The sequence below is a fragment of the Lissotriton helveticus genome, chromosome 1_1 (genome assembly GCF_964261635.1).
Source record: "Lissotriton helveticus chromosome 1_1, aLisHel1.1, whole genome shotgun sequence".
In the NCBI taxonomy this organism is placed as follows: domain Eukaryota; kingdom Metazoa; phylum Chordata; class Amphibia; order Caudata; family Salamandridae; genus Lissotriton; species Lissotriton helveticus.
Genome location: NC_136057.1, coordinates 1311773567 through 1311791201, shown reverse-complemented (window position 1 = coordinate 1311791201; position 17635 = coordinate 1311773567). Strand labels below are relative to the sequence as shown.

Here is a 17635-nt window from a genome sequence, read left to right as displayed (position 1 = left end):
AGAATGAGGCAAGAAGGTTAACAGTAGGTCAGCCAATGATGTGATATATCTAGGGGGAATGCAGACAGTGAGAAATATGGTCGGAGTGTAATACGTGCGACAGGTATGCAAACTGAAATGGCTCATGAATGCTGAAGAGTTAGGCAATGCATGGCGACGTAAAGTGAGTGATTGTTGGGCGACGTGAAGTGCGCGTGTGTTGTAATATGGGACACGCCGCTTAAAATGCTCGGGTTAGGCGTAATTGAAATAACATAGGCTGAAAGTGGGTTAGGAAATTAGCACTTTAGCTCCATGTGGCAGAAGGGGGAAGTAATGCAGCTACAGAAGACTTGTAAGGGGTTCCCTTACGCAAATGTATAAATACATTAAGATGATGTGACATTGTGTTCCAGCAGCTTTGTAAACATGATTCATGATTCATGTACACTACTGGCTTCATCTGTGTTCTGCTCTTATATTCGATCAGCAGTATACTTGAACCTGTATTCTGCACTATTCTGCACATTTCCGCAACCTGCACCCATCCCCGCTTTCCTCTCCTGTTATGCACCGATTGCTCTCCCATATATCGCATTCTTCTTTTGTATTCTGCACTATTCTACACAGTTCTGCAACCTGCACACATTCTCACTCTTCTCTCCTGTATTGCACCGACTGCTACCTCATATATGTCTGGCTGCTCTCTAGGGTCATCTCCACCTGTATTTTGAACATTTGTAATTCACAGACTGCTACCCCATATATTTTGATTGCTCTCTAGTGTCACTCCTACCTGTATTTTGAACATTGGTAATGCACAGTTTGCTACCTCATATTTCTTGGTTGCCAATTAATGTCACTTTGATCTGTGATTTTTGATTCATGTAATTGCTGTCTGCACTTGTATCCTGCCCTTATATACTATCAGTACTATACCTACACTTACACCTTGTTCTCTGTAATTTAATGTTCCTCAGGACTGAGTGTCTGCCTTTCTACAGTGGTATAATATGTTGCTATACCGTATGCTATTATATTATATGTTCACAGGGGTATTTTATTTACAGGGGCATTATATTCCCAGTTGGATCTTGCACATTTCACTCTTCATTACCTGTAATGCACCGATGTTACCTCATATATTTACATCATATATTTACACTCCAGACGAAGATAGGGTGTCGGCATTTTACAGTGATATTATTATAGGTATATATTCCTAATTGTATCCTACACATTCCACTTTTTCCTCACCTGGATGCACCGATTGCTACCACATATATTTACACACCAGACGAAGATAGGGTGTCTGCATCTTACAGTGGTATTATTATACGTATATATTCCTAATTGTATCATTATTATGTATCTGTATCTGGATGCATCTGTCTGACCTGAATATGCTGTTGAGTCCAACTATGCTCCCACATGTACCTTCCCCACCCCAATTGATATGTACTCACATGCTATAACCTTCTTCTGTAAAGCGCTCTGATATCTGCAAAGATCTTGTTCGCGCTATATAAAACTTTCAAAATAAATAAAAATAAATGATAACATGTATTTTGGGATATGTATAAATAAATAGTAATAATGTAATGTTTCACTTGTAGTTACCCCTGAGGAAGGACTCGTGCAGTCCGAAATACATTGGGTTTGAATAAAAAACATGCCTTGGATGAAGTCCGGATGGTCACATCATGAACACTAGAAGCTTGAAAAATAGCATAATACCCTACGTGTGGATCGAGCATGGATCAGTTGAAAGAGGATCAAAGCAGTGAATATAAGAGGAAACATGGGTAACTAAAAGCGCTGCGCATTCAGATGTGCGACTGGCTTGGGGTGAAAAAGTCACCCCTCATATTTTGATCAAGTATTTGCGTGCCACCAGGGCAAGGCGCCATACCAGTTCAGCACGCACTCTTGGATTAATATGGATGATCACTGAAAACATTGGTGTGCATCCGTGCACTTGTGTGATAAGTAAAGATCTCGCCAGCTTCTTCATTAGCGCATACTCCATGGATTCGGATGTTGTGTCTGCGAGAACGGTTTTCAAGGTCCTCTAGATGCGTTTGCATGTCCACTTGCTGGTCAGGAATGTGGATGACCTGCTGTAGAGACAAAATTTCTGTGTCCCTGTCGTCCCCTTTGTCCTCTAGAGCGGCCACCCACTCGCCGATACTGTCGACATCCCTGCGAATGTTCTTGATTTCGGGGTTGAGGTCCCGTTTTACCGTTTGCAGGTTTTCATGAAGCATCGTGAAGAGTGATTCTAGGAAGGTTACCAGTTCTTCCTTTGCACCTTTTGTCTGCCGCGTGGCGGGAGCGTCCAGAGGAGGGGGTCCATAGAGGTGGCCCCTGAAGCGTGTGCAAAGAGCTCCTTGAGTGTCTTCTCTTTCTTTCCCTGAGTGGAGGTTATAGCCTAGGTTAAGCGTGATGAGGAGCGGGTGGAGCCGGCCCGTCACATCCAGTGCTCAGCCCTCCAAAGGCCGCAGGCCGAGGTGATCATGTTGAGTACTGTACTTTGGGACCGCCAAGTCAGGCTAATAGGGACCTGGCCCATCCAATATGATTACTGCAGCCGTTGACTGCTATTATAATCCCAACGTGCTAGTGCCTCTGGGTGTTGCAGCACATACAGCACCGGGTGTCTGGGGACCTCTGGGGAAGTAGATTCAGTGGTCGAGCGGCAGCCCGGGCGTCTCCGCAGGGCGCAGAGTCCCACCCTCGGCAACCACCTCTAACGGTAGCAACGCTCGAATCCCTCGAAGAGCCTTATATGGCGCTTGCAGTGCCCCCTCCTGGCAATGCTGGGCACTCGTCCGCGCCTGATGTGGTCTAATGGGGTGGGGGGTCTGCCCAATATGTCGTCCCCAGGTAGATGCTGGGCCTACCTCGTAGGTCCTGTGTGCACGATAGCATGTGCCCAGGTATCAAATCAAAGTCCCTGACAGGACAAACCAAGTTCATATCTCAGTTGCGCCAGGCCGGGGTCAAGGCAGAACCCCTGTCGCTTCTGCAATAGGTCTCAAAAAGTGGCTTGGCCCCACTGGGCACGCTTTCTTCTTGCCGGGCTACCTCTCGTAGCGGAGCGTGGCCGCTCCTGCATCAATCCCGCAGGCCCTGGTGCAAAATTCTGTTGGGCCCCCCTACTCGCTCCCTTTTGCGCCCACCTGCAGGCTTGCGGCGTGTCGGCCCGAACGCTGCTCAGTAAGGTGGTGGGGTGGCGCCTCAGCCCGCATCCGTCAGCCGGCTTCATTGCTGTAGAGGTCCGTAAAGGTGTGCTGCCCCCAATAAAGTGTTGGCCCACATGGGTCCCAGATGCAGGCAGTGAGCGGTATCAGTCTGGCACCCCAAAGCGGGACGGGCCACTGCTGCTTCCAGGCAGTAGCCGCTGCGAACAAGTCCCCGGGCGAGCCGGCGCCTCGCTTCATATCTACCACGGGCACGGCCGGCGAGATGCACTCTCCTTTTTTCTCACCAGTGCTGAGCAGGGGGCAACCCACCTCCGATGTGACCTTCCCCGTGCCGGTGGGTAAATACAGGGCTTCCGAGACCCGCTTGTGTGTGCACTCACCTCCTTTGCTCCGGCAACGTCAGGCCAATCTCCCCAACGAAATGGCGGGCCGGGGTCCCCAGTTCGCGATAATGAATATGCTACTTACCAGTATGCATCTGTTCTTGGCATGTAGGGCTGCTGACATTCATATCTATAGCATAGATCACCGCCTAGTGTTGGGTCCGGATGATTGCACATTGTTGTCCTGGAAGAGTCTTCGAAGTATCATGAGATAGGTGGCTCCTCCCCTGGACTACAGTGCGCATGGGCATCGACTCCATCCCCAGATTGTTTTTAGCCATTGTGGCGAAGATGCAGTGTAACAGTGTGAGCGATGGCCATGCTAAGAGTAAGTGTAAAATTCTGCAGCCGCTACAGGCGCCGGGGAGGAGGGCGGGCGATATGAATGTCAGCAGCCCTACGTGCCAAGAACAGATGCATACTGGTAAGTAGCATATTCAGTTCGAGGCATGTGGGCTGCTGAATTCATATCTATAGCATAGAATATATAGCAGTCCCTCCATTATCGGCGGCCGCTTGTGCCAGCTGCAGACGTTTGAAAAAGTGTTTTTAGAACAGCCTGCCCTACAGCTGCTTGGAGTGCACATCTACACAGTAGTGTTTAGTAAATGTGTGTGGGGTAGACCATGTGGCTGCTCTACAAATGTCCTCCAAAGGGATATTACCAAGGAAAGCCATGGAGGCCCCCAACTTGCGGGTGGAGTGGGCTCTCGGGGGGATTATTAAAGTGCGTTTAGCCTTTTGATAGCAAATTTGAATACACTTGACGATCCACCTGGCTATACCTGCCTTGGAAATGGGGTTGTCTTTGTGTTGGGCAGTTAAGGCAACAAAGTTGTTTCGTCTTCCTAAAATCTTTGGCCCTATCAATGTAGTACATTAAAGCTGGTGTAACGTTAAGAGTGTGGAGCATTCTTTCAGCCACTGTCTCTGGATTTTGAAAGAACACAGGCAGTTCAATAGTCTGATTGACATGGAACTGTGAAACCACCTTAGGAAGAAATTTAGGGTTAGTGCGCAGCACCACCCTGTTGGAGTGAAGCTGTATGAATGGCTCTTGTTCGGTGAGCGCCTGGAGCTCAATAACACGTCGCAGTGACGTAATGGCTATCAGGAAAGCCACTTTCCATGTTAAGAACTGAATCTCGCATGAATGTAGAGGCTCAAAGGGTGGACCCATCAGTCTGGTGAGGACCACATTAAGGTTCCATACAGGAGCTGGCGGGGTCCTGGGAGGAATGACTCGTTTCAGTCCTTCTAGAAAGGCTTTAATGGCAGGCACTCTGAAAACGGAGAGATGCTGCCTGTTTTGGAGATAAGCCGCTATGGCGGATAAGTGTATCCGAATGGAAGCATATGTTAGATTACATTTGTAAAGATGTAACAAATAACAAATGATGTTGTGAGTAGATCCGTCTAGCGGGTTGATGTTGTGGTCTGCACAGTAAATGACAAACCACTTCCATTTTGCTGCATAGCATGCTCTGGTGGTGGGCTTTCTTGCCTCCCGTATGATATCCATGCAGTCGGGAGGCAAGTTAAGGTAGCCAAATTCTAAGACCTCAGGAGCCAGATCGCCAGGTTGAGCTGTTGCGGATCTGGGTGCTGAATGTCGCCATGGCTCTGCGTCAAAAGTCTGGGTGTGAGGTGCAGCCTTTGATGCGGTACCACGGAGAGTTCTAGAAACGTGGTGTACCATGGTTGGCGTGCCCACGTTGGAGCAACCAGGATGAGTGTTGCTTTAGCTTTCGCGCCACCAGCGGTATTAGAGGTGCTGGGGGAAAAGCGTACACAAATTTGCCGGACCAGTTCATCCATATCGCATTGCCCTGCGACTGTGGGTGCGGGAACCTGGCGGCAAAGCTTCGGCATTTAGCGTTTTCCCTTGTGGCGAACAGGGCTATCTCTGGATGACCCCACTGCTGGAAGTACGGGTGGAGTACTGATGGATGTATCTCCCACTCGTGCATTTGGTGGCTGTACCTGCTGAGCAGATCCGCCATCTGATTGTCCTTGCCTGGGAGGTGTTCCGCCATGAGGAAGATGTTCCTCTGAATGGCCCACTTCCACATGCTCTGAGCCAGATGAGACAACTGTGGAGAGTGTGTACCTCCCTGCTTTTGAATATAGTACATGGCTGTCATGTTGTCCGTCCGGATCAACACGACTTTGTTGCACAGATGTACCTTGAATGCTTTCATTGCCATGAAGATTGCCATCAGCTCTAGGAGGTTGATGTGCATCTTCTTTTGCTGCGTTGTCCATAGTCCCTGCACTGTGTAGTGGAGTACATGAGCTCCCCAACCCTTGAGAGAAGCGTCCGTCATTAGGATGATCTGTGGAACAGGGTCCTGGAACGGTCGGCCCTTGCAAAGGTTGTGTGGATTCCACCAATGCAGAGAGTTGTATGCCCGACCGGTCACCAACACTAGGTCGTTCAACTGTCCTTGAGCCTGATTCCACTGATGTGCCAAGCACTCTTGAAGTGGACGCATATGTAGTCTCGCGTGCGGGAGTATGAAGATGCAGGAGGCCATCATGCCTATCAACTGCATGAACACTTGTGCTGGAAGCGAGTGTTGCGGTCTGAATTTCTGTATCAGCGACTAAATGTTGTTGATCCTCACAGAATTTGGCTGAGCTGTGGCTGCCAGAGTATCTATTGTCGCGCCCAGATACTGCCGCACATGGGCTGGCTGAAGGTGCGACTTTGGATTATTTAGTGAGAATCCCAGATTGTGAAGAAGGTGAATGGTGTGGCCGACTTTGCTTGGACAAGCCAGTCGTCCAGATAAGGGTAGACGCTAACATTTTTGTCTCCTGAGGTGCGCAGCCACCGTCGCCAGGCATTTTGTGAACACCCTGGGCGCTGTGGTCACTCCGAAAGGGAGGACCTTGAATTGGTAATGCTGATTCTGAATGGTGAATCTGAGGTATTTTCTGTGTGATGGATGTAGTGGAATGTGAAAATACGCGTCTTTGAGATCTAACGTTGCGAGGAAATCCCCTTGATTGAGCAAAGGAAGAACCTGCTGCAGCGTGAGCATGTGAAAGTGTTCTGAGAGAATGTACTGGTTTAGGGGCCAGAGGTCCAGTATGGGTCTGAGGGACCCGTCCTTTTTCAGGATTAAGAAGTACAGGGAGTACACTCCTGTGCCTCTGTCTTCCACCGGCACGAGCTCGATTGCCCCTTTTTGCAGCATGACGAGCACCTCTTGCTGCAATAAGTGCAAATGCTCTGTTGACATAGGACGGTGCCTTGGTGGGATGTTGGGTGGAGTGGACGTTAACTCCAGACAATAACCGTACTGGATACATTTTTTGACCCACCTGTCTGTGGTGATGGATTTCCAGACTGGCAGGAACTGCTGGAGTTTCCCCCTGACAGGTGGTGTATGGTCGGGGGGCAGTGACAAGGTGTCACTGTTTGTTGGTGGCGGAGGATCTGGAGTTGTTGTTTCCACGACCTCTGCCCTTGGCGCTGTTGCCACGATAGCCTCCTCTACTCTGCTTGTTGTAAGAGGTCTGCGCCCCACCTTTAGTGTACTGTGTTTGCTGGGACATCTGGCCTCTGGAAACACCTCTATTGCTTGAGTGACGAAAAGTACTACCCCTGAACTGCTGGGACTGGAGAGCCCCCATGGACTTTGCAGTCTCTGTGTCTTTCTTTATTTTTTCCATGGTGGTATCCACCTCAGGGCCAAATAAGTGATCAGGGTTTACAGGCTGATTGAGGATGGTGGTTTGTATCTCTGGTTTGAACCCGGAGATTCTGAGCCAGGCCTGACGCCGCAACATCACACTTGTGCTAATGGCCCTGGCCGCGGTGTCCGCTGCGTCCAGTGCACATTTAATAGAAGCATTTGAGATGAGCTTCCCTTCTTGAATGAGCATCTCCGCTGCCTCTTTATACTCATCTGGCAAGTGTTGTAACAGGGTCTCAAGTGTATCATAGTGTGCCCTGTCATATCTGGCCAAAAGTGCCTGAGTGTTTGAAATGCGCCAGATATTGGCCGCTTGAGCCGCCACCCTCTTCCCTGATGCTTCTAGCACTTTAGATTCCTTGTCAGGGGGAGGAGCATCACCAGTAGTTTGTGAATTTTCCCTCTTCCGGGCATTAGAAACAACTAGAGAGTCCAACGGCAACAGGCCCTTGATGTAGGTAGGGTCGCCAGGAGCCGGCTTATACTTCTTTTCAATCCTGGGGTTTATAACCCTGGCACGTGTGGGTTCTTTAAAAATGTCTGCAGCATGTTTTAAAACACCCTTCAGCATTGGCAGAGTCTTGACAGTCTTTTCAGAGGTGGAAAAGGTATCAAACAGAAAGTCCACTTCAATAGGGTCAGCATGCAGCTGGACGTCGTGATTTTTGGTTGCCCTCTCAATTAGAGCATTAAATGCTGCAGAATCCTCAGTAGGAGAGGTTTTGACAGTATATAGTGGAGTGTCCGGGGCAGTTTGCGGATCCCCTGGGTCCCCAGCATCTTCCCATGAGTCATGGTGATCCTCAGGATCAGTGTCGGCAGGGAAGTTGTACTCCTCATCGTCCCCTTCTCCAGCCTCCACATCTGAGTAAGTGGGTGAGGTTGGAGCAATGTCCTGAGGCCGTGGAGTAATTGGTTCAACCAGAACTGGTGAATCCGTAGAAGCCTTTTTCCTCTTTACAGGAATTGTGTATGACTCCATAGGCTGTGTCGGCGTAATCTTTCGCTTGTAGAAGGAAAGTTTACCGGTGTCTGCGTCGATAAATTGTTCCGACTGCTCCTCCAGTAGGGGTTGTCGATGTTTAGTGCTTACAACTGCAGGGGTTGGCTTCCGCCCCGAGGGCACTTTTGTCGACGTCTCGGCGACCGTCCTGGGCGCGAAGGCCTTCGGCGCCACTTTTGGCGGCAGCGTGAACTGGATCGGCGCCGTCGACTTTGGCGGTTTGGCAGCGGGCTTCTGGGTGGAAGTATCCTTCGGATCGACCGCGGAAGCCTTGCTTCTGATGCGTTGCAACGAGTCCGACACCTGCTTCGTGAAGGATGCGGACGGTTTCGTCGACCCGACAGGTGTTCTCGGTCCACCAGCATGTGCTGACTCGAGTGTAACAGTACTTTTGGCCTTTTCTGGCCGACGCGCTGGATCGACAGCTTTTGGAGCTCCGATTCCCCCGTCTGTGTCGACGGTCTTCGGCACAGACGGTTTCGGGTAGGCGGCCTTGACAATTGGCTTCGGTGTCCCAGTCTTCGGCTCGACGCCCTTGAGCGACTTCGACTCGACGCCCTGGAGCGACTTCACCGGATCGACCACCTTCTTCGGCTTCGGCTGCCCCAACATGTCTGAAGACGAGGAGGCGACCAAAACGAGAGGCGTCTTCTGTTTCGACGGCGTCTCTATCACTTTCGGTTTTGTCGAGACCGAAGCTTTCACTTTCGATTTGACCAATGGCGGCTCCGTAGAAGTGTCCGTAGCCGGGCCCGGAGGCGAGACCGTGGATCCAGGTGTAAGATCTTGGGTAAGGCCATGTGGCGATCCCTCGACCTGAGCCTTAGTGATTGTTCAAATGGGGCATAGCTCTTCAACTGAGCTATCTTCCGTGGCCCCATAGGCCTCATTGTCGTCTCCTATCTCGTCGACGACGTCTTCTGTGTCGAGCATTTCGACGTCTGCGTCGTAGTTGGAGTCGATCTCTGCCCCTGGAGTTGAAATCGGCTCTCGATCCTCCTGCTCATCTGCTTCTTCCCCCTCGAAAATGTTCACCGGGTCAGGGGCCGTCTGCTGGGCCTCCTGGTGCGCCACGCGCCGAAGTCGAATCGTCTTCTTGGAGCGAAAACGGGAACAAGCCATACAGTTGGCTTCGTCGTGATCCGGCGACAGGCACTTGTTGCACGCCGGGTGGACGTCGATGTGGGGATACTTCGAGTTGCACACGGGGCACCTTTTGAACGGGCTCCGTTCCATGATGTGTCGTCGAATAAGTCTGGTTGCGTTGACTGGGCCTCGCGCACCGAAGAGCCATGTGACTCCTCTGGATGTCCGACTCGGGAACTGAGCCGGAACAGAGCCAGGCCTAAAGGAAAGTTTCTATCGATTCCGATCTTGAGTGATCAAATATGCATCCGAACCCAATGGCGAAAAAAACAATCTGGGGATCAAGTCGATGCCCATGCGCACTGTAGTCCAGGGGAGGAGCCACCTATCTCATGATACTTCGAAGACTCTTCCAGGACAACAATGTGCAATCATCCGGACCCAACACTAGGCGGCGATCTATGCTATAGATATGAATTCAGCAGCCCACATGCCTCGAACCTGACGGGCCTCAGCGTTGCAGGTGTCGCTAGCTCAGTGAGGAGCGCCTGTATCTGCTGCAATTGCGGGTGGGGGCTCCAGCAAGTCAAAGCCACCCCGACGGCGGCAGGATCGTCCTCAAGGCCGCAGTTGGCGTCCAGGCTCTTTCAGGCCGCAGGTCCGCACTGCCGACTTCCAGCGCCGGGCCTGGGAGGTAAAGCACCTTCACTCCGCATTAGTGACCCCGCATTCTGTCACAAAGCGGTCGTTATAACGACCGTGTTATGACAACGCATACCATTACTCCGTAAGTCGTTACAATGACTTGCGGAGGGGGGGGAGAAGGTGTTGAATTCAAAATCCAACACCTTCCCTAAAGTCCGCACAGACTGGAGTTGGAATAGTACATTTTACTATTCCAACATCGAGCGCCCCCCCCCCATCGCAAGTCATTGTAACAACTTGCGGAGTAATGGTATGCGTTGTCACAATGCGGTCATTGTTACGACCGCGTTGTGACAGCATGCGGGATATTGGTATGCGAGGTTAAGAGGCATATTTGGCCTGGGAGCCACGTCCACGGTGTAGGCGAGAAGATTTCAGCCTCTCCGGGCTCCACAGGCGATACATGATGGGTGGGAGCTGCCGCCCAGAGTTCTCCGTCCTGAAAGTGGCCGAAAGCCAGTGCTAATATCCGGCAGTTGGCGGAGAGGTAGCGAGACACGTTCTACCTCACCGCTATCTTGGCCACGCCCCCATGTAACTGTGTATTTATCCTCAAAAAGGAACATACTAGTGTGTGCCGGCAGAGGTAGCATGCCTCTCAGTGGTGACCATTCCAGGTACCAGACCCATAACCAAATCCTTCTTAACCAATCAGAACCTAAACAAAAGGCAGGGTCCATCCTAGTCCAACACCTTTTTGTGTTACAGGGTCCATCCTAGTGCCTCTTTCAGGATATAGCTAGGCAGTGGTTCTCAGCACCCTTGGAAGAATTCTAGCACAGAAGAGATGGGAACTCACCGGGTGCATGCTTTCTAGCCACGAAATACAGGCTGTTACTGAGAACCGCTTGCTACAAATCCACACACTGATTACAGCCAGTAATGGACAGGATCCAAAGCAGAGGGAGGCAAGTTGCCTTCTTTTTAGGTTTTGCGTGGCGTATTGTGCAGTCGAGTTTGCGAGATTTTATGTTTTAGGATGAGTTTCTCTAGCGAGGGTTAAGCCCCGCCCCTCTTCTCCATTGGCTGGCCTTCTAAACGGTGGCCAGCCATTGGAGAAGAGGTCGCCATGACTTATTCCTTTCTTTTAAAGCCCCGTCCTTTTCAGACTGGGGGACGTGTTTTTTGACTGTTGTTTCTTTTCGGGGCGTGTTTTTGACTTGTTTACATTCTTTGATGTTTCTAAGCCCCGTCCCCGTATGCTTCATTGATGTTGCTACAAGCTCGGAGGGTGGGGGGAGGTTTATAACGTGAAAAAAGCGTGTTTTTGACTTGTTTACATTCTTTGATGTTTCTAAGCCCCGTCCCCGTATGCTTCGTTAATGTTGCTACAAGATCGGAGGGTGGGGGGAGGTTTATAACGCGAAAAAAGCCTACTGGCTTTAGTACTTCTCACAGACAGAAAGTTAGCGCTCTAGTTTTTCCTCAGTACTCCGAGGACTGACTGTGCCTCGGAAAGAGCTGGGGTGGGGGAGAAGCTGGGTGTTCCAACAAAGCAGAGCTACAGCTGCATCGTAGCAACCGTCTTCAAACCAACCGTTTTATTTTGTTAATCAGATTGTAATTCCTATCGAAATCGTGAGGCATGCGGCATTTTGGGGACGAAAGTGACATTCTCGTTGTTACCGTGCATATTTGAAATCATCACAGACTTGTCTAATGTGAAATATGTTTTCAAGAATACCCCAGAACAAATTGATGATATTTGCTTATGTTTATTTTTTTCCGGCTGTTTAATATAAACACGTTAGCCTCCGTCGCATCGGTTATCCGTATTGTGTATATTCACTTGGCAGTACCACCCATGCGTGAATCGCTCTAGTCACTCAGAGGCCATGTTGGGTGTGGATGTAACCTTCGTCTAGTGGGGCCAAGGAAAAGTAGGGTGGTTATCATTTTTCAACTTACACGGCTTGTGGCCAGGCCGTGAATTCCCAATTAGCAAAGCCCACGAGAGGTATAGTGTCTGAGGTGTGTAAGGTGCACGAGGATTGGCTGCAAGCTTGGCGCATGCGTTTGAGGGTAGCGTGGTTGGCTGTTCAGTCCAGGAAGTGAGTACATTTCTGAGGCTGATACTGGTCATGGACAAACTGCACAGGCTAAAGCAGTTCGATGCATATCCAAAGACTTTGTAGGATTTCAGGATTAAGACCTGCGGAGGGCTGTAGGTAAGAAAAAGTCTTATTACCTAGATGCTGAGAATGGTTTGTTTCATACTGCAAGCGCTGATGAATTGGGAGAGTTACATATCATTTTTTTGTGCAATACGGAGAGTGACAGCCTGTTTATGGTTTAAAGGGGAGAGACAGACCTTTCCTTGTGCGCATGGGAAAGGTTCCTGGTATACATTTTAGGTGACAGTTTCATGTGTGTGTGTGTGTGTGTGTGTGTGGCTGTGTGTGTGGATGTGTGTGTGTGTGTGGATGTGTGTGGATGTGTGTGTGTGTGTGTGGCTGTGTGTGTGTGTGTGTGTGGCTGTGTGTGTGTGTGTGGCTGTGTGTGTGTGTGTGGCTGTGTGTGTGTGTGGCTGTGTGTGTGTGTGTGGCTGTGTGTGTGTGTGGCTGTGTGTGTGTGGCTGTGTGTGTGTGTGGCTGTGTGTGTGTGTGGCTGTGTGTGTGTGTGGCTGTGTGTGTGTGTGGCTGTGTGTGTGTGTGGCTGTGTGTGTGTGGGTCTGTGTGTGTGTGTGTGGGTCTGTGTGTTTGTGTGTGGCATTTGCGAGAGATTAAGCTATTGGCATTGTAAATGACAATGCCATTTATTTATCTGTTTTCAAAACCAACACATAAATAAACATTTTGCCATTTACAATGCCAATAGCTCTAACTTTTGAAAAGGCGAGACCGTTGTATTGTAAATGATTGTTTATTTAAGTGAGTGAAAAAGGGGGACTTGGAATAACTGCACCACTTCAGAATAGGAAACAGTGAAAGAACTAGAGCACTATACAAAAAAAAGAATAGGCACTGGACAAGCTAAAACATGCATGAAAAGCAACAAAAAATGGAACAGGGTGTGCATTTGGTGTTGCACAGTTTGGTCCATAGCACACCCATTGGGATGCTAGAGCATGTAAGGCTACACAAATAAATGTAAAGCCAGTGCTGCTAGAACCCTCTTCAGGAAAACATTAGAAGCCTGTATCTCTGCATAACATCCTAGGCTGGTGTAAACTAAAATTAAGCTTTCATTTTAGTATAAGTTTTAAAAATAATGCTAAGTTTCAATTAATGGTTTCATGCTTCATCTTTCTCCAACAGTTCCAAACAACAGCACCAAGAACCTTGGTAGGTGGAAGAATATAGACAATCCTAGCAAACTGACCCGGAAAAATGACTGTTTCTTTACATCTTCTGCGTCACGTTCACTGGATCCCAAACGTCGCTCTGGATTCCTCCTCAGGAGCTGAAACATAAGCCAGACTTTCTTAACACCACTTTTATCCTGTAAATTTTAATCAGGCCCAGAAAAGGTTTCTGTAGCGTATTCAGCAACAATTAAAAGCAGAAAGTGTTTATTTCTACTTACCCGTCTCATAATCCCTATGGCCTCGGTGGAGAGGAACCGGGGGTATCGGACTTCATCATTCACAATGCTATCAAACACCTCCTCCTCATCGTCACCAGGGAAAGGAGACTAAAGGAGACAGACACAAAACAGGAGGATATTATATGGACGAAGGGAAATCGGACTGCTCTGCAAGTCAAGGATATCCTCTTCGGACATATTGGCAGCACTCAATGTCATCCAATGTGTAGTGCATATGATGAACATGCCGTGTGCATTACAATGTTAATCACCTCGGTCTCCAAAAATAACACTGGAAAAAGATGGCTTCCTCACATCAAATAAGTAGATCATTGCCTCGAGATGATTCAGAATGGTAAGTGTCTTCACGTTAGATAAGAAACTAAACCTAGTTGCTCAAGCTCAGCTAAAACTAATCAAATCAATTATGAGACCCACTCTAAAGAAACATCTTAATTAGATTGTATAGACAATGGTAACATTGGGAGTGGAATATGGGCTCACCATTCTCACTGCCCCCTCTGCTTCCCCCCTCCCCACACTCATGCTATTTCCAGAGCTCCAATGAAAGCTGTCCTTTGTACACCCCGAATGTGATTAGATACACCTCGAATGTGGCAACATCATGCTAATATCGATTGAACTGAAGTGGCTCCCACTCCAAGCCTTCTGCACTTTTAAATCTCCCGGCATTGTATTCAAAGCTCTGAAACGAACCCAGGCAAATTATCTGAAAAACACACATATTACTATGAAGATATTTTTTTTAATGAAGTTTTACTTGCATTGTTTCTTTTCTTTTTGAAATATTACAACTCATTATAGAAATGCACACATTCAAGGGTAAACATAACAATCAGAGCAATGTGCATGTGTTATGCCATGATGGTACGTCCAGTTGGATTGCTCTTTCTGTGGTAGTGTGAAAGTGAGTAATCCCGGTATCATTTCCCAAGTATCCATGACAGACTGCACTGAAGAGGGAATAATTTTGATGCACTAGGTGGGTCCAACAAGATTGATGAACTGGGAATGGGGGAAGGGAGAAGCAGGGAGCATAGTCCGAGCCAGAGGGAAGCCTGGCAGTACGATTGAGGCAGGGGGTATAACTTCTTGCTGCGAGGAGAACTGTTAGTGCAGACAGTGTTGAGCTATCAAGCTAGGGTGTAAAGGTCCACAATTGTGGGGTATACCTGTGGATGGGTATGTAGTCTATTTGGGGTGAATGCTGTTGTTGTGGTCTCAAGGCGAAGCACTCTAGGCCACTGTAGTTGTTAGGCACTCTGGGCGTGTCCCAAGCTGCTGCAAGGGGACTAATTAGAGCCCTCTTCTCAGCGCAGTGCGGAACTTTTTACACCACCCATTTAAGGAGGGCCAGGGACCATATGGTCAATGAGGCTGTGACTCTTGACTTCCATTGGGAAGCGACTGTTTGCTTTGATAGGATAAGCGTCAGATTGGCTAATCTTGTGGCTGCAGGGTCGATAGGAACACCTACATGGTATCAGCAATCTATATTGGAAACAATTTGGAAAAAAAACTCTTTTTGGCTTTTGCTCCTAAGATCTGAAACAACAACCTTGCAAGTACCAGACATGACCCACGTTTCAATCATGTTTTTTTAAAGCTGAAAAAATCATCACCTATCCGTGAAAATGTAGACTACATCCTGAAGGACTCATGTCCACTATAAACAGGACTCTTTGCTACTCATCATAATTTCTCACTACTGTTAACCAAAGTTCCCTCGAATTATTTTTCTCTTTGAGCGGTAACTAAATGTTTGCGAATCTGCTTTGATTAGCAGTGTGCAGAATTAAGATGTAATTATCATGATTATTTTTTAAAGCAGATGTATCTTTTGGTGTTGGTTTCCATTATTAGTACCCTTTTCTTTAAAGAAAAGTGAATATGAATGCTGGTGGAAGCTTGATGGAATTTTAGAGAGAGGCTGACATCATTAGCATATATGTGAGAAAGCATACAATTCAAAGAACACAGGAACAGTAACCTTTGGTCAAACGTAATGATATTTAAAAAAGAACCAAACAGGGACTTTCTGGGGTCTTGCAGATGGAGTTTTGGGGAAAATGAGGGGTAAACTCAGGGGTGGCTCCCTCCGCCAAGGTAGAGGAGTGTTGCCCCAGAGGAAAAATAAAATGATAATAACAGCATGCTATTATCATTTTATTTTTCAGTACTCTGTAGAGACAGGACGGGCTGGACTGCCCACAGAGCAGGGTAGGCAGTCTCTAAGCGCGCATGTTGTCTTGGCCGGCCATCTTGGGCCAGCCAAACCGTCATGGGCACTTGGCATGTTCTCCATCGGGCTGTGGTGCACAGCCTGGGAGAAGAATATGCTCAGGCTCCAAGTCCCCATCTGAGTGACGGACCACGGGGCTCCGACCAATCACGAGGCTGCGATTAACAGTGTTGTGATTGGCTATGGAAGTGTGGAAGCCTGGGTACTTCCTGTTCCTGCGTTGATGGAAAAAGAAGAGGACACTGGAGAAGCGGCGGCCGGCAGGTAAGTTTCATCCTCCCGTGCCTTACCACTACTGCCCTGTAGCAGCCGCTACTGGGTAAACTTTAAAGCATATGTGGTCAGTGACAGTGCTAAAAAATGAATATTTAAATGCATTTTTACAGCGTGCATTGACATTGCTTCTGAGACTATTTTTGAAATAGGAAGTGTACATTTAGCCGGAAACATTGATTTTATGTGGGTAGACTGGAGTAGTTTCTGTCCTGTAACTCCCGTTCTGTAGTAGGGGTATCTCTGTTATAGTCATAATCTAGTGAATAGTCCCGCCCATGTGCGAGGACCCCGGCAATCAAAAATAATCTCTTAAGTTGTCAGAAAACTGCAGAACTGCAAAGACACTTAAGAGAAAATTTAAAGACAAATAATGCAGCCTATATCTACAGGCTACACTGTCCAGTACTTCAACTAGAAATTCCACCAAAAATCCACAAACAGCAAAGCCTGTCCAGATTTTCCCTTGCTTCATTGCAAAACCCCTCAAAAATGATAGAGAGGAAGGCCTGGACAGACAAGCCCCATAGGCTGCCATTATGTGGCTTAAATAGGATACTGTGCCTTTAAGAGAACCTTCCAGAACTTTCTCTCAGTATCCCAGAATGCATAGCAGGTCCAACTTACTTTCAGTTCTTTTTGAAGGCGTAACACGCCAGACCTGTCGCATTCCTTAAAGGAACATTTCTCTCCACCGGGGAGGCGGGAGGGCGCTTATGACTATAACAGAGATACCCCTACTACAGAACTGGAGTTACAGGACAGAAACTACTCCTTCTGTAGTAGGGGATCTCTGTGTATAGTCATAATCTAGTGAATAGAATGGCAAGCCCATCCCCACACCAAAGCGGCGGTGGAGAAAAGAGAAATAACACCACTACTGTGCGAACAGATTTCGCAGCGAAGCCTGTCCAACCTGAGCATCTGCCCTGGCATCAGTGTCCAGGCAGTAATGTTTAGCAAAGGTATGAACCGACTTCCAAGTGGCCGCCTTGCAGATTTCTGCAATCGGAACATTACGGAGCAAGGCTGTCGTGGCAGCTTTGCCCCTGGTGGAATGAGCCTTAGGCTTACCTCCTAAGGTCTTATTAGCTTTTTGGTAACACAGCTGTATGCAGGACACAATCCACCGAGAGAAAGACTGCTTAGAGGTGGCAAGACCCGTCCTGACTGATCCATAATTGATAAACAATTGGTCAGACCTACGAATGTCTTTGGTCTTATCCAGATAAAATTTCAACACCCTCCTAACATCCAGGGAATGTAAAGACCTTTCCGCTGGAGACGAAGGATTCTGAAAAAACGTAGGCAAAGTTATAGTCTGGTTAACATGAAAATCAGAAATAACCTTGGGAAGAAATTTAGGGTGAGTACGCATAACAACCTTAGCAGCATGAAACACAGTATAAGGTTCTTGGCAACACAACGCCTGAATTTCACTCACCCTGCGGGCCGATGTAATGGCCACGAGGAACGCCGCCTTCCAGGACAGGTGCTGCAACGAAGCC

At 48.3% G+C, this 17635-nt stretch overlaps 1 protein-coding gene and 2 long non-coding RNA genes across 6 annotated transcripts in view; 2 read left to right on the top strand and 1 right to left on the bottom strand.

Moving 5' to 3' along the window:
* Positions 1–13458, top strand: part of LOC144823223 (uncharacterized) — a 94234-nt gene extending 80776 nt beyond the window's left edge. Inside the window, exons 3-4 of the long non-coding RNA XR_013608754.1 lie at positions 1596–1784; positions 13324–13458. This is a non-coding gene — a long non-coding RNA (uncharacterized LOC144823223). The remainder of the gene's footprint in view (positions 1–1595; positions 1785–13323) is intronic.
* The window catches only part of LOC144823203 (serine/threonine-protein kinase N2-like), a 643207-nt gene that overhangs the window by 9165 nt on the left and 616407 nt on the right, over positions 1–17635 (bottom strand). For all 4 annotated transcript variants that reach the window (XM_078681534.1, XM_078681528.1, XM_078681543.1 and 1 more), the window contains 2 exons: positions 13592–13699; positions 13388–13468 (listed from right to left, as the gene is read on the bottom strand). In XM_078681534.1, the coding sequence (XP_078537660.1) occupies positions 13388–13468; positions 13592–13699 (189 nt within the window). The remainder of the gene's footprint in view (positions 1–13387; positions 13469–13591; positions 13700–17635) is intronic.
* Positions 13714–17635, top strand: part of LOC144823232 (uncharacterized) — a 181064-nt gene continuing 177142 nt past the window's right edge. Inside the window, exon 1 of the long non-coding RNA XR_013608755.1 lies at positions 13714–13946. This is a non-coding gene — a long non-coding RNA (uncharacterized LOC144823232). The remainder of the gene's footprint in view (positions 13947–17635) is intronic.